The sequence below is a fragment of the Panthera leo genome, chromosome C1 (genome assembly GCF_018350215.1).
Source record: "Panthera leo isolate Ple1 chromosome C1, P.leo_Ple1_pat1.1, whole genome shotgun sequence".
Taxonomy (NCBI): Eukaryota; Metazoa; Chordata; class Mammalia; order Carnivora; family Felidae; genus Panthera; species Panthera leo.
This window is the reverse complement of record NC_056686.1, coordinates 113091525-113116549: the sequence shown is the minus strand read 5'-3', so window position 1 is coordinate 113116549 and position 25025 is coordinate 113091525. Positions and strand designations below refer to the sequence as shown.

The 25025-nt window shown below is 41.0% G+C and overlaps 1 protein-coding gene across 1 annotated transcript in view; it reads left to right on the top strand.

Annotated features, from left to right (window-relative positions):
* The window catches only part of CNTNAP5 (contactin associated protein family member 5), a 795339-nt gene that overhangs the window by 738661 nt on the left and 31653 nt on the right, over positions 1-25025 (top strand). Inside the window, exons 20-21 of the mRNA XM_042954126.1 lie at positions 8609-8739; positions 16032-16119. Coding sequence (XP_042810060.1) covers positions 8609-8739; positions 16032-16119 — 219 coding nt within the window. The remainder of the gene's footprint in view (positions 1-8608; positions 8740-16031; positions 16120-25025) is intronic.

Genomic DNA, 25025 nt, shown 5'->3' with positions numbered 1-25025 from the left:
GAATAAGGAAAGCGAAGTCCAAGACAGACATATGCTTGCTTGAGAACTTGGAAGGGAAGCATTGTGACTGGACCCCAGTGAGAAGTGATAATGGAGTAGGTGATGAGGAAAGAGAGGTAATGAAAGCCTTAGGACCCTATAACCACAACAAAGATATTGCCTTCTACACTGGGTAAGATGGGGGGGGAGGCATTTAAGGGCTTCGAGCAGGGGAGTGATTGCTCTTTTTAATACTGATTTATAGCAACTGATCTGATTTACACTGATATATGCTTTGTTTATCACAGGATTGTTCTAAATACTCTAGTAAGAGTAGTCTATATGGGAAAGCTAGAAGAGGAGTAGTTATGACTCTATTGAAATAAAATGGATAACGGAGAGAGCCAAACCATAATAGACTCTTAAAAACTGAGAATAAACTGAGGGTTGATGGGGGATGGGAGGGAGGGGAGGGTGGGTGATGGGCATTGAGGTAGGCACCTGTTGGGATGAGCACTGGATGTTGTATGGAAACCAATTTGACAATAAATTTCATATTTCAAAAAAAGAAACAATCTGGGTGAGAAATGTTGGCTGTTTGGATGAGAGTAGTAATAATGGAATCGGTGGCAAGTAAAGAAACTGATTCAGGATATATTTTGGGTTTTTTTTGTTTTTTTTTTTTTTATTTTTTAATATATGAAATTTACTGGCAAATTGGTTTCCATACAACACCCAGTGCTCATCCCAAAAGGTGCCCTCCTCAATACCCATCACCCACCCTGCCCTCCCTCCCACCCTGCCCTCCCTCCCACCCCCCATCAACCCTCAGTTTGTTCTCAGTTTTTAACAGTCTCTAATGCTTTGGCTCTCTCCCACTCTAACCTCTTTTTTTTTTTTTTTTTTTCCTTCCCCTCCCCCATGGGTTTCTGTTATGTTTCTCAGGATCCACATAAGAGTGAAACCATATGGTATCTGTCTTTCTCTGTATGGCTTGTTTCACTTAGCATCACACTCTCCAGTTCCATCCATGTTGCTACAAAAGGCCATATTTCATTTTTTCTCATTGCCACGTAGTATTCCATTGTGTATATAAACCACAATTTCTTTATCCATTCATCAGTTGATGGACATTTAGGCTCTTTCCATAATTTGGCTATTGTTGAGAGTGCCGCTATAAACATTGGGGTACAGGTGCCCCTATGCATCAGTACTAATTCAGGATATATTTTGAAGGGGGTGTGTAAAACTATGTCACACCCTACTGGAAATGAGACAAGGAGAGATATCAGGAGTGGTTCCCAGATTTTTTGGCCGAGCACATAGGAGTATAGGCTTGCCGATACTTGAGGTGGAAACATATTTAGTAAAGAGTATCATGAATTCAGGCTTGGGCATATTAAAGTTTTAGGTTATTAAGAATCCAAGTACAGATGTTGAGAAGGCAATTGTAGAGAGGAGACTGCAGGTAAGGGTAGAAGACCAATTTGGAGATAGAAATTTAGAATTGTTCTACATTTAGACAGTATACTGGGCTCATAATGTCCCCCAAATTCACCCCAGAATATGATCTTATATAGAATTAGGGTTGTAGCACATATAATTAGTTAAGATCAAGTCTTGCTGGGTTAGAGTGCATCCTATATCCAATGACCAGTGTACTTATAAGAAGGAGGGATATGGATACTCAGAGATGCATGATGACACATAGAGAAAAGAAGGACATGTGACATGACAGTAGAGGCAGAGATTAAAATTATGCAGCTGCAAACCAAGGGATGCCAAAAGTTGTCAGGCCCCAACAGAAACTAGGAAGAGACAGCAAAGAGTTACTTACCCCTAGAGCCTTTAGAGGAAGTACAGAAATGCTGATGCTTTGATTTTAAATTTTAGCCTCCAGAACTATGTGTAACAACAATTCTAGGAAACCAAAAAGATAATATTGGAACCATAACACTGGATGAGATTGTCAAAGCAGTGAGCATTGGTAGAGAAAAGTTCATAGACTGAGTCCTGGGACTTCAACATTAAGAGGGCAAGGAGAAATAGAGGAATCAGTGAAAGGGAAGATGGCCAGTAAAGAAGGAAGGAAACTAGGTTAGGGAATGTTTTGGAATCTAAGAGTTTTACAGAGAAGAAAGTGACTGTAGACAATATTAATGGGAGTTAAAATGGGGATTTTGAGTGGAAAATTGGATTTAACATGAAAATCATTGATGACCTTAGAAATAGAAGCTTTGGTGAAGATACAGGGCTGAAATCTGACTAGAGGGAGTTTAAGAGTAAATGAGAGAGAGGAGCTGAAGATAGGAAATATAGATAAAGCCTCAGGAGATTTTTTTGTAGACCAGAAGAGAACAGAGAAATATGGCAATGGCTAAAATTAAGAAAGTTGAAGATATTTCTTTTATTTCCTTCCTTCCTTCCTTCCTTCCTTCCTTCCTTCCTTCCTTCTTTCCTCCCTCCCTCCCTCTCTCCCTCTCTCCCTCCCTTCCTTCCTATCTCCCTCCCCCTTCCTTCCTTCCTTCCTTCCTTCCTTCCTTCCTTCCTCCCTCCCTCCCTCTCTCCCTCTCTTCCTTCCTATCTCCCCCTTCCTTCCTTCCTTCCTTCCTTCCTTCCTTCCTTCCTTTTCCTCCCTTCCTCAGCCTCCCTTCCTCCCTCCCTCCCTCTTTCTTTCTTTCTTTCTTTCTTTCTTTCTTTCTTTCTTTCAGGAAAAATTCTAATATGAATGAAGTAGTACAGAGAATTAAAGAAAAACTGTAAAGGAAGGAGGGGTTGCCTGAGTGATGTGTTCAAGTACATGAGAAGGATGAGAAGGAATGCATAAAATGATACTAGGTGAGATCATAGATAGTTCGTCTAAGTTAAAGAGAAGAAGGTAAAACATACGGGTTCAGAAATTGACGGGTTAGTGTATATGATGGCAGGAGGTTGTGGTACTTATTTTCTGGTTACTTTGGTTTTCTTGGCAGAGCAGGGATATCCCCTTAGAGTAGGGAAGAAGGCAGAGGTGGAGGCCAGAGGACAGAAGAGAAGACATTAAAGAGCTGTCTGAGCTGCAGATGCACCAACTTAGTAAATGCACCGAGACAGAGAGGACACAAGAAAGACCCACTTGAAGTTGGTGGGGTTGAATCTGAAGTGGCCTACCAGCGGTCTGCATTGTTTGTATTGTCTTCTGCCAGCTAAACCAGGCAGGAGTAGAGAAAAAGTCGGTTGCATTTTAGTAGTTAAAGTTCTGCCAAGCAAATATGTCCATTCAGTAAAGAGTGACCAAGGTAAGTAAGACCCTATAGGAGAGGATGATTTACAGTGATGGGCCATGTAGTTTCAGCTGGGTAAGGAGAGAAGAGAGGACATGAAGAGGTTGAGGAACAAGAAGTAGTTGGTGAAATTAGTCTTTCTAGGGATTATGGGAATCCAGGCATTAGAAAAAGGGAGCCAGAAAGGGAGAAGGTTGTATTCAGAAAGTAGGATGCGCGGGTGACAGTTGGTGATGGATTGAAGGAGGGTGTTTTAGCTGAGCTGGAAACAGGTATGGAGATGCACAGTTTACTTTGTAGAGACCAGATGGCTGCTGATAACTAGGGTGTGCATCATGTACGCAGGGGTGCCGGTGAAGGAACCCAACAAAACAAAGATGACTCCTAAAGCTTTGAAGTGAGCCCCCAGTGGGTGGGTGGTGCCACTGAGTGGGGCAGTGAAAACGGAAAAGAAGCTAATTGGTGAGAATGGTCTGGTTAGTAGAGACTAAAGGGTGCAGAGGAAGCCACATAATTCGGGATTGATAGGGATTGATAGGGAATGGAAAAGATTCAACATGTAAAAGAGCTCCTGCTTGCAAAGTGAAATGATAAAGCAAGAAACTAACAATGCTCTGTGGACAGAAATATAAGAATGGACTCCACTGCAGGGGTCCAGTGCCTTCATGGGTTTCTCTTTTGATGTTGAAGATACCACTTTTTGTACATCAGCCCAGTCACATATGTGTCTAAAGCCCTTTATGGGATCCCTTTTTAGAAGAACAAGTCCAGGTTCTTTGCCTGGACTGTCTCTTTACTGCTCTGTTCCAAGTTCCCACTCAAGGTACAGGATATTAGTTTTTGCATCTTTCAGAATGAGAAAGCTTGGTTGGGTGCAGATCTGCTAAGATTTTCATCAGCGATGCTGGTCTACAGCTTTACTGTTCCAAGCATGGTAAAATTTAGCCACAGTGCTCTGCTTAATTTCTACAACTGCCTGAGCATATCACCTTATTTTTTTTCCCTAGCTAATTTCTACATTCCATCAACAAGCCTCTTTCTCTGAAAAGCTTTCTTATTACCTCAACTCTTTTAACCGTTCATCGTTTTGAATTCACAAAATATGCATTCTGTATTGTCTGCCATATCATTCACTTTTCCCTTTGTGCCACCATCCACTTTCTGTCCATCCACTCATCCATCTACCTGATCACATGCCTTTGGAGTCAGGGTGGTATAGTGGAAGGAACATATACTTTAAAGTTCTATACTCCTGAATTTGAATCTTCTTCTCCTTCTCATTATTATTATCATTATTATTATTATTATTATTATTATTATTAATTTATGTAGCTGTTTACCTCCCTGAAAATCTATTTCCTAATCTGGGGATTTGATTTAAAAATATCAGTATCGTTACTACCGGGTTAAATGTCTAAAACATAGAGGTGCTTAAGAGCAAGCAAGCATGATCTTGTTTTTGCTTTAAACTGGATCAAAACCTTCTTAATGATAGAACTGTAGCATTGTAACTGTTGTTTATTTAAATTCTGACACACAGTAGGCATTGAAAAATTATTAGTTTATAATTTTGTTGGAGTGGTAATAAAATTCTCCAGAGTGGATACTTTGTTCAACAAATGCTTTCTGGAGACTTAAGACGGCAAACCCTGCTTTATACTTTGTAGACACAGGGATGAACAAGCAACTATCTCTCCTACAGGACCTTAATAAATTCAAGGAGAAAGGCAAAATAATCATGATAGATTGAGTTTGCTTGTTTGTTCGTTTGTTTTATTAAAAGTGAGCACAGTGGCAATATAGTAAAATATTTTATCAGTCTTAGGAGTGAGTAGAGACCTGGGTCACCTGAGATGGGTTTTGATGAATTAGGAGGAGCTTACTAGGCAGATAAGGAGTCAGGGGTATGATTCCAACTACAGGAAAAGAAAAACACACAAAGGTAAGAAGGAGCATTATTTGGGGAGATGCTGAGTGTTCAGGTATGATTCAGATATGGGTAATATGTAGGTGATAAAGTTGGAAGGTAAAAATAAAAGGCTTTGTATGTCAGGCCAAGAAGTTGAAATACATCATATAGAATTAAGGAGGCTTGGATTTTTTTTTAATTATTCATCACTTCCATATAACACCCAGTGCTCATCATAACAAGTGCCCTCCTTAATACTCATCATCTATTTAGCCCACCCCCCACCCACCTCCCTCTGACAACCCTTAGTTTATTTGGCTTGGAATTTTTTTTTTTTTTTTGAGTTCTAGAGTCACATAGCAAAATATGTACTATTTCCACTCATGGCTGTGTGGAAGACAGAGAAGGATGAATGGGAAAGTGGGAACCAGTAAAATAAAAGAAAAAGAAATGATGTTTTTGAATAACTGAGATGCAAGCATCATAACCCAAAGGCTTGGCTCAAGGCATTCAACTAGAAATTTTTTTTGGATTTTACAGGTTTGAGTTTCTACTTCATATTTTTTCTATTTTTATGAGAAGGAAATTGTCAAGCAGGATATGAATAATAAAATGTCTTGCTAAATGGTATATGGTATCCTTTGTTGAGTATTAGAGCAGCTTTGAAAATAGGCCCAACAGAGAGACACAGGGAGAAGGTCATGTGAAGATAAAGGACATCAGAGTGACGCATCTACAGGCCAAGGATTGCCAGGATTCACAGAAACTAAGAAGAGGCATGGGAGTATCCTAGCCTCGAGCCTTTGAAAAAATATTTTTAACTTCTAGCCTCCAGAACTATTGTCGAGAGAGAATAAAATGTATGTCGCTCAATAAAAAAGAAAGAGGGGGCACCTGGGTAGCTCAGCTCTTTGAGCATCCAACTCTTGATTTCAGCCCAGGTCGTGGTCCCAGGATGGTGGCATTGAACCCTGCATTGAACTCCACACTGAGCATGGAGCCTGCTTAAGATTTTCTCTCTCCCTCTGCCTCTCTCTCTCTCTCTCTCTTTCTCTCTCTCTCTCTCTGTCTCAAATAAAAAATAAAAAGGAAAGAAAGAAAATATGTCCAACATCTCCCAAGGAGCACATGGCTTCTCTCACCTCAGCCAATTACATCCACATAGATATGTACAGAGCATCTGGCATTAGTCAACTTAATGTCTATACAAATCCAACAGTAAGCTTATCAAACCTATGGGTCTATGGGTATTTGAAGTGTGGGATCCCAATGGTCAGGACTGCAGAGAAAGAGTGTTCTATGGGCTGTGTCTTATGGGATGCAGAGGACTGATACAAAGCTGTCCAGAATAGATGTGACCAAACCCTGGTACGCCAAGTTGTCACTTTGTAGAGGTTTTCCACTACACTCCTGGAAAACCAAAGAGTTCTGCTGGCCAACATGAGGTTGTGGGTTGAAGGTGGGTGGAGTGGGAGAGGACAGTGGCAGCAGCAGCCTAGAGACAGCTTCCCATTCCTACTTCAGCTCAAGAAGCTCCGTATTTTTTTTGTTTTCTATAATAGCCTTCACTATCATTTGAATGCAGTGTTCTAATTTGAAACCAATTTGAAAACGACTGGACTAGGCATATAAAGCAAATCCAGATGCTTGGGAAAGAAATAGAACCCTAAATACTAACAAGAGACAGAAGGTTCAAGACAGATGGTGGGAATTCAAACCTGAATGAATTCCCTAAAACATCAGAGACTCCGATGCAGAAGGATAAACTAGTGCAGACATTACTACATTCTAGAGGAGGCCTTCAGGAATTATCTAATTCCTTAGGCATGCAACTCTTCTATTCTCCAGATGTTCTCCCAACTCCAAGTCAAGAAATACCAGGGCAAAACAATTTCTAAGAAAAATGCATTGGTCTCTGGACTTACTGAGAATAAGTACAACCTAAATTTGTACTATTTCAGGGAAGTTATTCCTTTAGATGTAAAAAGCTTCAAGATCCCACTGAATTTTTTGACCTTCCTACCTCCCTCCCTTTGTTCCTTCGTTTGTTCATTCGTTCGTTCGTTCCTTCCTTCCTTGCTTCCTTCCTTTCTTCCTCCCTTCTTTCCTTCTTTCAAAATTTACTGAGTATTTACCATATGCCAGGCACTGGGAAAGTAAGATATGTGCAGATCATCAAGGGGTTTATAGATTTGTAAGAGAGACAGGTGAGATATAGATAACACAACTCAGTACCTGTTAGAATAGAGATGAACACAGGGCCTATAGGAGCAGAAGAAGGCATTGATTCCATCAAAACTCTTAAGAGGATGAGATCAATATTTGCATGGCTCTGGAAGAACTTGTTGAGGTATTTTAGATATAAACTGGAATGTTGGGGAAGCTTCAGAATACTTTGATAGACAGAGTCACTATGAGATTATTGACATCTAAGGTGGATGGTTGTAAGGCAGGTGTTGGAAAAGATGTATAAAATAGAAGCTATGTTTAAAATGGACAAATGCATCCAGAATATGTATGCAGAATCTGTACATGCGTATGTATTACCCAGACAGTGGGATGGCAAGAGTCCAAATGCCCTCAAGGAATGTGGTATTCACCATCATACCTGACACAGAATTATCTGTCACATGCTGATTTAGTTTATGGGGTTGAATTCAAGATGAAAACACCAGGAGTCTGGAAGGACATGCCACCCAACAGCCCGCAGGTGCACAAGGTGGGCACTTCCCTACCAGAGCCTGGCTGTGGCCCTGTGTCTACACTGCACTACTACTCCTGCTCAACTCCTCTCAGCACCCAATATGCTACTGTTAGAGAGCTATTATTCATGTTTAAGGGATAAAAAAGTAAACAGTAATAGTTGAGCAGTAACATTTGGAAATATCCGATGATCAGAGCTAAAAGGAGAGAGCAAACCAGGAAATCCAGCATTAGCTTGTAGACTTTGTGATATTGGTGGACTCTGTTGGGTAATGCTTTCATATGCCAAACTTTTTCTTCTATTCTGGCTTAGATTGTTTTACAGTCTGATTTCATATCATGTATTCTGAAATTTCATGAAGGCAATTATGAAGAAAACGAATTATAGGAAGTAGTAGGAGTTGAAGAGAGAATAGAAAAGGAATCCCTGCTATTAAAGTTTTCACAGCCCAATTATGGAATAGACTTGTGACTGTTTTATTTTCCAACCTGGCATTGTGGTTTCTGTACACACACACACGCACACACACACACACACGAATGCACACAAATTTTGCACCTATACTCTGGATTTTCCATGTGGACCCAGATGTTATAGTAATAGCATATGTAATGCCTTTTAAAAATTTGAATAATGAAAAGATTGAGACATAGGTCCCTAGAAAACAGTAATGATCAACTAAAAGACAATCTGATCATACTTTTTCATTTTATGGGTCCTATTTTTAATTATAATTTCTAATTTTTTTTCAAGGAAGCTTACAGGTTCGCTATCAGCTAAGCAAGGAAGAGACCCATGTTTTCAATATGGATGCAGAGAATTTTGCCAACCGAAGGTTGCACCACTTGAAGATTAACCGGGAGGGAAGAGAGCTTACCATTCAGGTACCTTACTTCTCTTCTCATTCAGCCAAATATGTTTTGGCTGTTCAATAAAATATTCTGTGCTTTTACCCTGAGCTAAGTGTGAAGCCAAGTCCTGGGGATAGATATCAACCACACTTGGCTCAGCCTTGGACAAACTAGACAAAAGTGAACTACGGTGAGCTCCCCACCTCCTACCAGCATCCACATCACCTGAGTTCTTGCTACAAATGCAAATTCTTGGGCATTACATCAGATCTACTTAATCAGAAATGTTTTTGCAGGGGAGGTAGCAGGTGATTCTGAAGCCTAATCAGGTTTGATAACCCTGAACTTGAGTATAAGAGGAAGATGCACAGCTGAAGAGGAATCACAAGAGACTGACAAGGGCTGGGATAGAAGTGTGTACAGGTGCTTTGGGAGCATGGAAGAGAACACTGATCTCTTCTGGGTGTAAGTACCTGTTTCTTAGAGAAAGTTACTCCTAACTCTAGTTAGTTTAGAAGGCGAGGAGGAATTGGCTAAGAGGAGAAGAGAGAAGGAGGTGGTCAGGTGGTGGGTCCACATGAGCATCGGCAGAGACGTCCAGAAGAGCACAGCATGTGGCAGGCACTCTGGAATTCCTGGGGTCTCATTATAAAGGGCAGCAGGAAGGGGAGGGCACATCACAACAGAGAACATGCAGAGTCCAGGTCATCCTGTTCAGAATCGTGTCCTCAGGTGAGCCTTTCCATCTGCCCAGCAATCCCCCTTTATTGTTTTAGTCCATCATTCTCTTGATCTCCTAGATGACAATTTTAAAACCTCCTTCTTTCTCCTTATACCCCAACAGTTACAACCCCATCTTCCCTTGTGCAAGATGACTTTCTTTTCTTCTTTCTTGTGAGAAATGTAGCATCCAGAAGAGAATACCCCTGTACACTCTCTCCACCCTATTTACCCACCTCCTGCGTAGGTGACCAGGCACTCTATCTCCCTCATGTGGGTGAATATGAGCAAGCAGTGATTCTAGCTCATGCCAGACCGACCACCTGTGGGCCAGGTGTCAGATCCCACTCAAGAACATCACTCCAGCCTTCATATCTTCCCCGCCCTTGTCAACATTCCCCCGTTCTGTTGGATGGCTCCCCAAAACATAAACATGCAAAGATTGCTTGCATTAAGAACATAATTACAGTAATAAATAAAATAATAATTTGCATACAACATGATAAGAAAAAACGCTCTCGAGGTCGAGGGAGACCTCTGTCTTCTCTGTCTTCTCTGACTTCATATACTGCTCCGTTTCCTCTTTCAGTCTATTGCCCATGTCCTTGGAAATGTCTACCTCCTTGGTCTTCTGAGTTTCCCTTCCTTTTTCTTAAACCTACATCACAGAAGGATTTTTCCCTGTGCTGGAGTCAAATTATACTTCTCAAGACACCAATGGCCGTACAGAATCCAGCGATCTTTTCCTGACTTGGCTTCTCGTTGGCATTTGACACGGCAATTGCCTCTGATCTTGACACGCATTCTTATTTGGCTTATAGGACACGGCTTTCACCTGCTGTTTCTACTGCATCTGCTGGTTGCTCCTTCTTTTCTCTTTGTTTGCCCTCCCATCATCATTCAAACTGGAACATCACAGGACTCATTTTCATACTCCTCTTCTTTTCTGTCTACGCTCATTTCATGTCTAATTTCATTCAGACTGACAACTTCAAATGCACTGGGATGCTGATGAATTAATTCAAAAGGTGTATCTAGCTCTAAACCTTTCCCTGAATTCCAGATCTAGCACTGCCTGCTTGGCTATCTATTTGAGTGTCTATTGTGCATCTTGAACATTACATATTTCACACTAAGTTTCTGAGAATCTTACCCCAAACACTCACCACCCCCATAATCTTCCACATCTCAGTCCATGGTAGCTCCATGCTTGCAGTTTCCCAGTCTAAACATTATGGTGTCATCTCAGATATCTCTTCTCTCACATGCAACATCATGTTGATCAACAGCTTCTACCCTGCCCCAGCCACTCTCATCTCTTCCTTGGATTATTAGAGTTTACAGTTGCATCTTAATTGACAGATAGGCCCTTGCTTCACTTTTTGTTCCCCTGCAAGCTTTTCTCAACACAGCGGCCAGAGAGTTTGTATTAAAACTTTAGTCTTAGGCGCCTGGGTGGCTCAGTCAGTTGAACACCTGACTTCAGCTCAGGTCATGATCTTGCAATTCGTGAGTTCAAGCCCCGCGTCGGACTCTGTGCTGACAGCTCAGAGCTTGGATGGAGCCTGCTTCGGATTCTGTGTCTCCCTCTCTCTCTGCCCCTCCCCTGCTCATGCTCTGTCTCTCTCTCTGTCAAAAATAAATAAACATTAAAAAAATTTTTTAAGCTATTCTTAATGACGCCATTTTTGATCACCTTATTTAATATGGACAACCTAGCCCCTTGACTTCTACCCTGCAGTGCTTGAACACTATCTAACATTCAGTATAATTTATTTATCTAATTTTTTGTCCTCTCTCTCTCCCCTAGAGGACAGGGATTTTTCTCCGTTTTCATTACCATAGAACTCCCACTTTGTCAAGCAGGTGCTCAATAAATATTTATAAATGAAATGAATGAATTCCATAGGGTTTAATGTACTACGTGGGGGAGATCAAATTGACCCTGTGAAGAAGGTTTCCCATAGGATTTTAGTCATGGAATATAGCATGGTTAGATTTTCATTTTCAGGGGGTTCACTGTGGTCACTGCATGGAAATATGCATTTGATTATGAGATAGAGACCAGCCAGAAAGGGATTATGAGAGCCTCAATTAGTGCAGTGGGCAGAACCACAGAGATAAAGATGTGAAAAATAACATCAGTAGCATTGTGTGCCCTTTTGGGTGTGGGCTATGGGAGAAGTCAAGGTTGACTATTAGTTTGCTTGATTGAGTAGTAGAAGTTCAGAAATAATTGTCAAATATATGGTATGAAAACAATCCTTGAGTGATTATAATTTAATGAGTTTACCTTTAGAATTTATTCTTGAAATAGGGGGACACATCTTTGGAGAAAGTTCAGGCTGGAGCAAGATTGGAGGATCAAATGGATGGGAATAAAGATTTCTTGTGTGAATATCTTGACTGGGGTCCTGATGGAACATACGGGCACATTCTGGTGGGCATGTGTATATATGATTCCTTTTTCCTTTCTTTTTTATATTTCCTGTATTTCTTTCCACAAATGAAAGACGCAGATAGGTCAGTGGGAGGACAATAGAAGGTATTTCCTTCTCTTCTCCATCAAGAGGATCTCTACCAATCAGTTTAACAATCAACAATAAGCATGTATTGGTTGATAACATATGGTTCCCAAGACACTGAGGAAGCAGAAAAAACTAGAGCTAGACTTTGTTTGAACTTGGACTCAGTTTCTTGACGCAGGAACACAACACACCTGCCTGTCAGTCACCCCCACCCCTCTTGCCCTATCTAGATCTCTTCTTCCTCCTTGTGTGGAACTCTTCAGTGAAAACAGAAAAAGGTAGGCTCCTACTCATCACCAGTCCTGCCCTTAGGCCGTGTGAAGCAGGGTGTAGGCCTTACTCAGAACCTGTTTGAGAGAGAGGGCAGGCGGGCATCACCATACTCCACCAAGCAGAGGCATCCTGTACCTAAAAACAGATTCTTCCATGCCCTCCCAGGCCCTGAGTGGCTATTCCTCCTCTTCTTTTTCTTTGTGATGCCAAGAAGGAGGTCATGGGGGCTGGGCCTGAAATGAGGAGCAAGTGCTCCTGGTGATGATTTGAGAATTATAATTTGGCTAGTGTTTTTTTAAGGTGTAGGTGCCCACCAGCACGTCCTGGCAGTGGAGGTGAACTTCAGTGTTCCTATTTAAAATGCATCCATGACATTAAACGGATTAAGCCAGCTTACCAAAATGCCAGCTCAACAAGCTGTAAAGAAGGAGGTGCCAGGCGCTTTTGAAACCCAGTAGTTAGTTTCTTCCTCAGAGAGATGAAAATCTCAAGGTCAAGGTGTCGCTACAGGGAGACAAACTTGAGAGTGAATTCTTGTTCCACCACGTGCATTATGTGATCTTAGACTATAACTCACCTTTCTGAGCTTCAGTCTACTGCTGTATTAAAAAAGAAAAATAAAAACAGGCGGGGGTGGGGTTCAAATGCAACCGAGCTCAGTTTTCATAAAGATTAGATGAAAGAACATAGCTGAAAGACCAAGCATGAAGCCTGGCATGTAGGACGTACTCAGAAAAGGTTGGCTCCATTTTCATCTTTTTCCATCTCACTTAAAACTTGACAAGACCACTGGGTATCCTCAATTCTGAGATCAACAAGGCTCTGTAGTCCAGATGACAAACTTTAGACATCCCGCTGTTTTAAAGGACTACAATGCTTCACCCCTTACGACCTCACCAATTATAATGAAACACAAACACAATGCTAAACCGTAAAATGCACAAAAGGAAGCCTGATGAAATAATGCATTTCCCACTGAATCCCTCAATGATTGCAATAGCCCATATTATAACTGCTGAAACCCTAAAGTAAGTATCTGTGGGGCACCCCTCTTTTTTACGTATGTGCTTCTGTCCTGTGAGTTGGCTGTTTTTCCAATTGGTGAACCAGCAGCTGAACCAGTACTACTGCTCAGGTGCCCACATCCCATGTCAGGGCTGGAGCCCGTCCCCAGCTCTCCATAGTCCACCAGGAGCCCCAGGTATCCTGTGAGCCATCTTCCTTCCTCTCTGAACCTTTACAAATACTCATCTTTTCCGAAAAACCCCTTTGATTGTCATTCACCGCCTCTCCTTCATTAGTCATCTGGTTTAAGTGCTAACCACCAGGTCAGTTCCCCAAAACAGAACAGCAGGATAGGGAGGACTCACATACTTGACCAGTGAGCTCTCCCATGTGTGACATCTGGGCATGGGCCTGTTAAGGTTTAGGGACAACTTGCATGGGAAGCTGACCCTGGGGAGCCCGGGGAGGAGGTGAGGGGCAGAAGCAAGGGCAATCTCAGCTCCACCTTCAGTGCTACGAATCTTTTCACCCTTCTCCACTCAGCTGGAAATTCCACCCACTTTAACCTCCTCTCCAACCAGGACAAGAGCACATGAGGGGAGGCCCCCTGCACCTGCTGGAGGGGGCAGTTTTAGCCAGTGGAAGAGGCAGGGGAGAGCTCTGAAGTGGGGCAGGAAGAAAACATTCCTAGAGGCAAGGACTGAATCTGAATCCATGGGTATTAATCAGACTACGGATGGGGACCGTGGGGACTAAAACCCTATGTCGTACCTAAAGGTGAAGGAGCTGCCAGGCAGTGAGAGACATCCTGGTGCTGTGACCGACTCTGTCCTCATTACTTCAAGATAGAAAAGGGATCAATACAGGATGTTTATTCATTCACTCAGCAAACCTGTGTTAGGAGATACTTTGCCAGTTTCTCTAGTAGGTCCTACAGAAAACATATATCAGTAAGATGTATAAATTCTCAAAGAGGCAACAGTTTAGGGAGACAGGGAGGGAGAGAGAAGCAGATCATTATAATGCAGCACTTAATTTTTTTTTAATGTTTATTCATTTTTGAGAGACAGAGATAGACAGAGTGCAAGCAGGGGTGGGGCAGAGACACAGGGAGACACAGCATCCAAAGCAGGCTCCAGGCTCTGCGCTGTCAGCACAGAGCCCATTTTGGGGCTCGAACTCACTAGCCGTGAAATCATGACCTGAGCCGAAGTCGGATGCTTAACCGACTGAGCCACCCAGGCGCCCCAATATAATGCAGCACTTTAAATGCAAAGTTAGAGGCAGGAAAAAAAAGACACCATGAGGACAGAAAAGAGTGTCAACCGATCCAGCAAAGGCATCAAGGAAACCTTCCTGGAGGAGGTAGCCTCTGGGAGCACTTAGAACAGTGTTTGGCATATAGTAGATACTCAAACATTTGTTGAATGAGTTTTGTAGAAAGCCAGAAATTAAACAAACAGTGATTGTCTACAATCCCTATCTAGAGAGGGATGGACAAGGAAAGCAAACCCCATAGAGAGTGACAGGTGGGCCACATGACAGTGGGACACTGCTTTGTGACACTGTCTGGCCCTGCCCAAGTTATGGATCTCTAGGACATCATCTCCTCAGTCTGTATAACAGGGGTAATAATGCCTATCTCACGGTATTCTAGGGAGGCATGTATTTTGAAAGCTGCTTCAATATGATGTCTCATACATACCAAGAGTTCAATAAATAGCAAATATGATTCCAGTCTAATTTCACAAATGAAATAGTAATAAAGCATGTAACTATGAGCCACAGTCACAGCCGGTGACTTCTCTCACAGTGGAAACCACTGCAGGACCTAGAGGTTCCTGGAGGAGGGTTCATTTGTGGAGGGACAGTCGTGGCCATGGAATCTGGGAGAATCGAGTACCACCCCTGGGTCAGCTGCTCCCCAAGGGAAGAGCGGGGCTGGGCACACAGCTTGAAGGGGTCTTAGTCTCCTTTTCCTTCCACATGAAACTGTAAGATAAAGAGGATCCTTTGTAGGCACAGCATCATGTGAATGTGCAGCATAGATCCTGGGAAAACTAGACCAGAAAGGCTGAGAATGTAAGAATGGATGGGTAACACTGCCTCAGAATGAGGGGCAGGGAAGGAGATGGGACTGGATTAGAAAAGGAGAGTCCCCTAAAGGATTATGGTGCAAAAAAAGTCCTGGAAATCCCAGTGGTGGCTTTTGTTCACCCCTATGAAGCGGGGTTATGAGGTCTTCCTGTTGGTAGCGACCATTCAGTGAGTGTCTCCTCCCCATGGTCTAACTTTCTGTCACCCTGAAAGATTTGCTGGGCAAAATCCTGCAGTCCACACCTGAGTGAGACCAAGTCAGAATTATTGTAGCAAAGGGAGCAGTGGTGGCCCTAAAGACCAAATGAGGAGAAAGGGGGAATTGGGGAATAAGTGTGGGCTTTCTGTGTAATGGCAGGCGTACACAGCACGTTCCCAAGAAGGCTTCATTTGTTTCCTTATTTGCAACAAAGAACTTGGTGAGAAAATTTCAGTGGGAAGATAAATACCTGTCAAAAGCTGTACAGAATTTCCCAGGGAGAAGACTTGTGTGAAGGCCTTTATTTAACCAAGAGGGAAGAAAAAGGTATTTTACGTGCATTGTGGGAGAATTAGCGAGACGTTTCTCATCTCTCCAGAGACAAAAATCCCAAAGAGGGGTCTGCTCAGTGTGTGTTTCCAAACTTTTTCCAGATGGGAAAGTGTTCTGCCCTTTCTGTGCAGACCTCTGCTGATGCACATTTGTCTTCTGTTTTCCTGCAGGTAGATCAGCACCTGCGACTCAGTTACAACTTTTCCCCAGAAGTCGAATTCAGGGCCAGACGGTCACTCACCTTGGGCAAAGTCACAGGTTTGTTTTCTCATCCTTTCTTTTCCAGTGGGCTTCGTTGAAATAAATGAAGAAACAAATAATTTCCATCAGGCAGGTTAGTGATTCAAATCTGGAGCCTCTGGCTCACCATAGGTAAGATCTAGAACCGAGATTTCAGGTAGGGGAGTTGCTCAAGCATATGTGGCAGGGTTGGGAGCTGGCATTTATATCTACTTTATGGAATACTGGGTAAGACAAAGTAACATAGAAATTAAGTAAGATAATGTTTACTTATGTTCTAATTAATTAATTCTCAATGTTTGTTTTTTACTTATATTTTCTTAATGTTTACTTACCAAAATTAAGGATTTGACCTACCCAATTGGTGGATTGCTCAGACGCTCAGTCCCTTTATTAATTCACCACCAACTGAAAGAGGATTGAAATCTCCTCTCATAATGGTGGATTTTCTTTTGTTTTCTACCGGAAATTCTGTGAAATTTCATCTTCTATGCCTTGAGTGTCTTTATGAGGTGCATGTAAGATTGGAATTTTTATAACTTGATGAACATTTTTTTTCATACTGAAGTGGTCTTTTTAACATTAAGTATCTCTGTGCTTAAATCTACTTTGTCTATTATTAATATAGCTGATTCACTTTTCCTTTAGTTAGTATTTGCATGGCCTGTCCCTTCTCGTGTATTTCCTTTCAATTTTTCTTTCTTTTTTTTTCCTCTTTTTATTAAACTCAAGTATGGTGAACATATAGTATTATATCCCTTACAGGTGTATATTCAGCAATTCTGTACCTTTCTCCGTGCTCATCAGGATAAGCATACTCTTAATTTTCCTTTTACTTTAAGCCTCTGTGTGATCTTGTGCAGAACACAAGGCTGAATTTTGTACTTTATCCAATCTGGCCAGCTTTGTGTTATAAATTGGCAAATGTAAGCTTCTCTACATTTTCGTATGGTTGGATTTGTTTCTGCTTCCTTATTTTCTGTTCATTCAACTTTTAAGGCATTTCAAACCGGAATGCATTTAACGCCAGAAATGAGTTGCTTGCATAATGGCGGGACCCCTTCCATTGTTGGTAGATTCTTGTTGCAGTCTTTTGGAATGTCTCATCAGCCGTCCCAAGTGGATTTATGGGAAGCTGCTAACTTCATCACTGCCATCACATGCCATTTATGGGAAGCTGCTAACTTCATCACATGCCATCACTGATGAGATGCTAGAGTCCAGAGGCCACTGAGGCCCCAGTCCTGGAGTAGTCCTCCCCAGAAGGCAGGAAAAGATCTCTGAAAAGTGATGGCAGAAGACACAGCATGTAACCATGAGTTTGCTTGCCAATAGAAACAGCTGAAAAGGCATAAAAATGACGCCTTTCTCACTGCAGCCTTCCAAATCCATAAACTTATTTAATTTCCAGAGCATAATATGTGTCCAGAAACCCAAATGCAGTTGGGTCTGAGAAATGTCAATTTTAGTCTGCAAAATGGCAGTCAAAGGAGGCAGTCAACACTGACCGACTTCTAGATTGAATTTTGTTGGTTGTTTGTTTTCTCATTTTCATCCTACCTCCTGTAATAATAATTATTTTATGTAGATACTTTTTTGATTTACCGATGCAGTCACTATTTGACTTGTTCCTCACTCCTCCAACTTTCTACGTATTAACAGGTTTGATTTCCTTCTTTCTGAAGTATATCCTTATGAATTTACGTTGTAGAAGTGTCCCCTCATCTGATAAAGGACTTTATTTCACCTTTTTTTCTGGGAAGATAATTTTGCTAGACATACAAGTCAATAATGAAGGGCATTTCCCCTCTGTTATTGAAAGAATTATTTAGGTATGTGATGGAGCCAGCTTACACAAGCTCCTAAGAGCCTGTTAGATACATCTTGTGCCCAATTTTGCATTCAGTGATGTTACAGTTCAGGCTGAAATTGGCTAAACTCAGACTGTTCATGGAAATCAGAAATGCTACAGGGCTTTTCTGCTGCTGGGGAGCAAGTTTTAAACCCTTACCAGCACATCCCTGCAGTATTCTGTCTTTTACTGTTACTGTTGAAAAGGTGGCTGTCAGTCTGTCCCACCTTTGAAAGTGCTCTGACCACCCTGAGCCCCAACACCCACAAGCTACTTTTAAGGTGATCTCTTTTATTTTGGTGTTTTGTAGTTTGATTACCTTGCATCTGGGTGTAGATTTATTATTGTTAAGTATCTCATTCAATGTGTTTGTTTCCTGTTTGTATCTGTTAGGTTCTTATGTTATCTGTGTATCTGGTTCATATGTCCTATTTACCCATATATCTATGGGTTAGTTCTCGGAAATTCTCAGCATGTGAAATTGGGCTTCGTTCTTATTCTCTCTCTTCAATTATTTTAGACCTGCACTAGATAAGTCTTTGATTTTCTATCTTCATGTTTCTTACTATACTTTTGTAATAAGTATTATTTTTTGTCTATCTTGAATTCTGGGCAGTGTATTCAATTTTATCTTTAAATTCACTAATTCTTTCTTCATCTCTCCCTAATATCTCATTAAACCCATTCAATGAAATATTTCTCATAAATTGTGTCTTTATTTCAAAAAATAATGTTTTGTTCTTTTTCAAACGTATCTGTTTATTTAATCTGTTGTTCTTACTCTTTTTTTTGTTCCTATATTTTTATGTCTTTAATTATTATGTTAATAACTATTGAACATAGCTCTGTTCAATAGCCAACATATATATATATACATATATATATATATATGTATATATATATATTTTTTTTTTTTTTGCCTCTGGCAATCCCAATATCTGAAGTATGTAGGGGTCTAAATCTGTAATTGTTTTCCTATTTTTTTCATATGATTCTTATTCTCTCATGTGTGTGTGCACGTGCATGCATATTTTGTTGAAATTAATGTGCTGGAACCTTGATCAAAAATTGGGAAGCTTTCGTCCAGGCAAGATTTGTATTTTCTTCTGCCATGTGCCAGAAGGTGCTACCAATTTAGGATTATTTCAAGTTCTCACTTTTTTTTTTCCAAAAAGAGAGTGACTATAAATTTGAGCTGCAGGCCTGAATGGGAGCAATGTGATGGAGTGATGGCCTATGACTGAAGTATCAGCAGAAATGCTGTTCCTGTTAATATCATAGTAGGTCATGCTACTGTTACTTTTGTTGCTTATTTTTCAGTTGAGAGCCACAGTAGAAATGGGAAGGTTTTATGTGTATTCCCTTTGCTGTGAGGTGATATTCTTTTCTAGTCTACTTGTCACTAAAGCTTCATGTGAGAGTCTCAGGTTCAATGTCTTCACGTGGCAAAGGCTCAAAGCTTAGATTTCTGTTCTTCTCCGGGATGGTGCAGGTATTTTCCCATGATACAACCCAAATGTTGGTTTATAGCTCACCAACTTGGTTGTGTCCTCCCATCCCCCCAAAACTTAGGATTCTTCTTTGTTCCCCAAGCTCAGTGACATAGTAAAGGTATGTTTGTTGGTATTAATGAAGCAGAATTACTTTTGAGAATATCTAGTATGTTACATGTTCTATGCTCCATAAATGTATCTAGAGTCATATAATCCTCACTACAAACAAATAAGAAGAACCTTGGGAGGAAAGAGAATTAGAGCTGAATGATGACAAAACTCAAGTTGTTTTTCGTAGCACCTGATTTGTGCAGTGGAAACTCTAGAAACATCCACGTGTTTAAACAGCATCCCCTCATTAATCTTGTCACCATGTAGGATGTTCCTGTGGTCTTCCTGTCTTTTGAATTAAACCTGTAATACATAAGACTAAAAAGGTGAAACTTCAAATAAAGGTACTAAATCATTGAGGGATACTTTCTCATTTTGTTTTGGATACTTTGTGAGGAAAGATTGGAAAGAGCTTGGTTACGGTTGAAAAATAATACTCAGTAAAGTTTCTTCATTGTGCTAAGTGTTGGACACTCCTGCCTTCTGGTCTCTCTCCCCATCCAAATTGCTATGACAGACAGGACTCCCATTTAACCTCAATGCTTCTGGCCTATGAGAAGTCTCTAGCTGGTGGTGAGGGAGAGGATGTGAACATAATCTTCATCATTAAGTAAGGGCACTAATTGTGGCTACTCTTTGGAATTAAGCCTAATGGATCAGAAAGAGCATGGTGCAGGGATAGAGGGTATGGGTAGAGATGGTGTGGAAATGGGTAAGTGACATTGATGACAAATGAAACCCTACTCCACAGTTTTAGAAGAGCCTGGCACTCTGTTGGACATTTTCAACCCTAAAGCAAAGATGTGCAAGCATTTTTCAGAGTAGATACCCAGAGCAAACAAGGTAATAAATCTATTGCCTCAGTCTTCTTTAGTGCCACTAATAGCATTCCATTGTGATACAAGAACAAGTTTGTTGTTGTTGTTATTGTTGTTGTTGTTTTCATTTTCTTTCTGTAAGAGGAAGGACCAATTGACCATTTTAGAGGATAATGATTTAGTACATAATCTGTACCTACCGTGGTGCTCCATGGTATGTGGTATATTTATACCATGATGAGCAAAACACTTTCCTGAGAATTCCTGTGATGCAAGAACTAGTCCATGAAAATAACAGATATAATTGTTGACATTAAAACCTGCATCGCAGGCGCTCACCTCTGGGAAGTCATGGAATGTTGCTAGGTTTATGCCTCCGTTTACTGACACTGTTGGACTTTTAAGGGAGACCTTTTTTTAGCTTGGGTACTATTGCATCAATGGGTTTAAGAGAAATTAACATTAAAAAAGGAAAAACAAGTGTGTATTTAAACACCTCATCCTTTTGGACAGTATCATCTCATTCTGGAAAATAGCTTCATTCTTTAGAAAATATAGAAATGCTTTCTTGAGGTTCAAATAGTGTGACTTATCTCTGTACTTCTAAGTCTCTCTCCAACTTGGCCTGGGCATGAAAGTGTGGACATTCAGACAGATTTAGGAATTCAAAAACCTTTACACTTCTCGGGGCATCTGGGTGATTCACCTGATTAAGCATCCGACTTCAGCTCAGCTTATGATCTTGTGGTTCCTGGGTTCAAGCCCCACATCAGGCTCTGTGCTGACAGCTCAGAGCCTGGACCCTGCTTCAGATTCTGTCTCCCTCTCTCTGCCCCTCCCCTGCTTGTGCTCTGTCTCTCTCTGTCTCTCAAAAATAAACAAACATTATTTTTTTAAAAAATATCTTTACACTTCTAAGAGAAACTGTCTGTTTTGGTTTTGGTTTTGTTTTAATTATTTTTTTTTCTGGTCCAGGTTTCCCCAAATTTGCTGTACCAGGATATGTCATTAAATTTGATTGTAACATTTAAAAAAAACTATTTTGGGTACAAGTAATAATTAAGGAACTGTAATTATTATTTACCTTTTTAAAAAGTCTATTTTATTTTATTTTATTTTATTTTATTTTATTTTATTTTATCTCATCTTATTGTATTTTATTTTAGAGAGAGAGTGAGCAGGGACTAGGGAAAGAGGGAGAGGAAGAATCCTAAGCAGGCTCTATGCTCAGTGCAGAGCCTGGAACAGGGCTCAATCTTACAACCCTGGGATAATGACCTGAGCTGAAATCAAGAGTGAGATGCTCAACTGCCTGAACCACCCGGGTGCCCCCTGAGAAGAGCCTTCTTCACTGTACTCCAGATTTAGGAAGTAGCTCCTTTTTAAGATATGGAAAAATGTGAAAGTTTAAGTGGAAAGAAATCAAAGCACTGCCTTTAAACTGTAGCCACCAGATTCTGCATAGATAATAACAGACTTGCACTCAGGGCACGCTTATAGGATTGTTTGTTTATGCAGACAGCGTTTGCTAATACCCTGCCTATTTGCCGATTTCGAAGCGCAAAGCTCACACCTGGCAGAGACATTATTCTTGTGCTCTAATGCCTGTTTGCCCACCTAGCTTCAAAGTTCACTTGGTCCTAAGAAGCCATATAGAAATTGAAAGAATTCCTTCTTAACCTGCATAAAACTGAGCTAATCTGGAAATTGCAGGGCTAGCTGTGAGCACCTACAGATGCTTTTAGTCTATTAAAACGAAGTGGGTTTTGATTGTGTCTATAGAGCAGGGTTCTTGATGTCATCCAAATCCCTCACTTTTGAACTTTAAGCCTACTGTGTGTCTTCTGCAACATCAGACCATTGTTGAATTAATGCCCTGCTTGGTGTTATGGTAAATTTCTCTCAAGCATATTGTGGAACTGCATTATGGCTGCCATTTTTAGAAAGCAAAGCAGAATTTATGCATATAAATGAAAGGTGGGTGCTTCAAAGAACTCATTTTGGAAGACTGCATACACCTTCATTTTGTTTTGATTTCGTACAGTTGGGGCTCCTTATGACTCATCTGGTACAGTTGATATTAAAGTGAGAATCCAAATTAACAAAGTAAGAAGCTCAGCTTTTTAGGGACAAAGTGACATGTGTTTGGTCCTGCAATTGCTGTCATGTGACTGTGGGGGAGTTTTCCAATCTGTCTCCTGTGCCTCATCCGTAAAATGAGGCTGATGATACTTGATTCATTGAATTCACAGAGCTGTGTACGGATTATGCGAGACCCTGTGTACAAAGCATTTGGCATTTAGCACACACTCAATAAATGTTGGTTTAAGCAGTTTAAGATTGTGGCAACATTAAGAACTGATGTTTTGTTCTGTTTTAAGACTCCGGAAAGGCAGCTATAAAGGTAACTTCCGAAAAGGCACACAGACATGTTCTGAGTGAGCAGTTCTAAACCATGGTGTTGGCCGAAGATATGAGTGTCACTCACTATCGGTTAGGGCCGTTCAAGGGCAAGTTGAGTTCATACCAGCCTAAGCGGCGGTGACAGTGGAGAATATAATAGTTGGTAAAAATAGAGGGTTCTGAGTGTAGACTTTGCTTCAGGCACAGCTGGATTCAGAAGCTCAGATGTGACCGTGATTCAGTCTTTGTCTATCTGTTTCTGGCTCCACTTTTGACTCTGGTTACATTTCTCCGGGGCTTCATTCTCAGGCATAATTTCAAGAGGAACAAAGGTAGACTCAGCAACCCTGGGCTCAAATACTACCATTTCAGCCCCTCTGGTAGAAAGAAAGCCTTTGATTTCTACAATTTCCAAAGAAAGTCCTGGATTGAATCTCAAAGGATCAATTTGTGTCAGGTGACCATCCCAGATGACTACAATGTCCAAGTCACTAGAATACACCGAGTGGCCCTTCCTGAATACAAAGCAGTCTGCTATGGCCCTAGAGGGGGTGAAGGGGTCAACACAGTATTAACCACATTTGCTGAGAATAGGGAAATGGTATCTTCTCAAAAGGAAGCCGAGGCACTCTTCCCAGAACGCGTGATGGAATGTGAGGAGGAAAAATCAACAATAATTGAATAATGCCCCTGCCTTTTTCATAGGTGCTTTCTGCTTTGTGGAAGCAGGAGAGAGGAGATTCAGTTACACAGGAAAGGCTAGAAGTTGCACACAATTTGGGTAACTGTATGGTGCTTGTGGGCATTGACAGTCCTAATGCGTCACAACAGAAAAGGTATTAATTGAGAGAGATGCTCTTTTAAGACATGCATGTTACCAGGAGGTGGGGGGGCTCAGTAGATTCTGCGTCCCACTTTGGCGCAGGTCATGATCTCGCGGTTTGTGACTTCAAGCCCCGTGTTGAGCTCTGCCTGCTTTGGATCCTCTGTCCCCATCTCTCTTTGTGCCTCCCTACTGGTTCTCTCTCCTCTCTCAAATACATACATACATACATACATACATACATACATACATACATAAAAACATTTAAAAAGGAAATGCATGCATGTTACCTTCCTTAGGACAAGTTTATAGCTTCCCAAGAGACTCCTTTGAGGAAGTATTCACTTTGAAGAAAGTATTCATTCCATTCATTCATTCATTCATTCATTCTGAAAGCATAGGTTTCTTAAATGTTTACTTAGTGTCTGTTCATTCCTAGTTCCTCAGTGAATAGAAAGATTGCAAACCACAATCCTTTTCTGACTTCTGAGAATGTGTGTCATTGTCTCAGACTGCATCCAGAAATTTCTTTAAGTGATAGTGTTTCTTTGAGTCATAAGATATTTCAGATTCATTAACTAATCTGATCTCCTCACGAAGTGACTGATGTGCTTTCAAGCATCCTGAAACATCAGATGGCAGTAATCATACCAATTTCTTAAATATGCACACTGTATCTTTTGTATTTTCAAGATAGCCAATATTGAATTGCAACTTGGCTATATAGAATTGGCTACTGTTTCTTTTAAAAACAATGGATGGCCTTTATTCCCCATAGAGAATTTCCACAGATGATTTCATTTCACCTCATGCAAAAGGAATGTGTGTTATCTTCTGATTTGAAATGCATTTTTATTTTGTGTTTGAAATGAATCCATGATAAGAACCCAGACCTACTCCGTGCTCTGTGCTGCTCTGCAAAAAGTCAAGTCTTTCTTGTAAGAGCAAAAATTCACTTTGAACCACATGCCCCTTTGTTACTCGTTCAATGCGATCGCTTGCTCTGTCTAAACTAGTAGGTAATAAATGAATGAAAGGAAGGTATTTAAGGCACATTGTTTCCAAAAGTAGACCTTCCTCAGCTCCGAGGAGCTGTTTCTAATCTATTTGAAAGAGGGGTGGCCTTTTCAAGGAAGTACCTTTGCCTAGCTTTGTTAGAAAAGCATGTTTCGTGGAGTCTACCAGAAGCCTCCTGACATGATTGTTATTGATAAAAGCTCAACCAATTTTTATCATACAAAACTGAGCGTTGTTATGGACCATGCAGTTTACTAGGCCATATAGATACCCCAATCAAATTAACAGACTCTCCCTGTTATAAAGTTCCCTCTTACTTTAAAACTCTTCGTCTTGCGGGGCGACTGGGTGGTTCAGTCAGTTAAGCATCCGACTTTGGCTTAGGTCATGATCTCGTGGTTCATGGG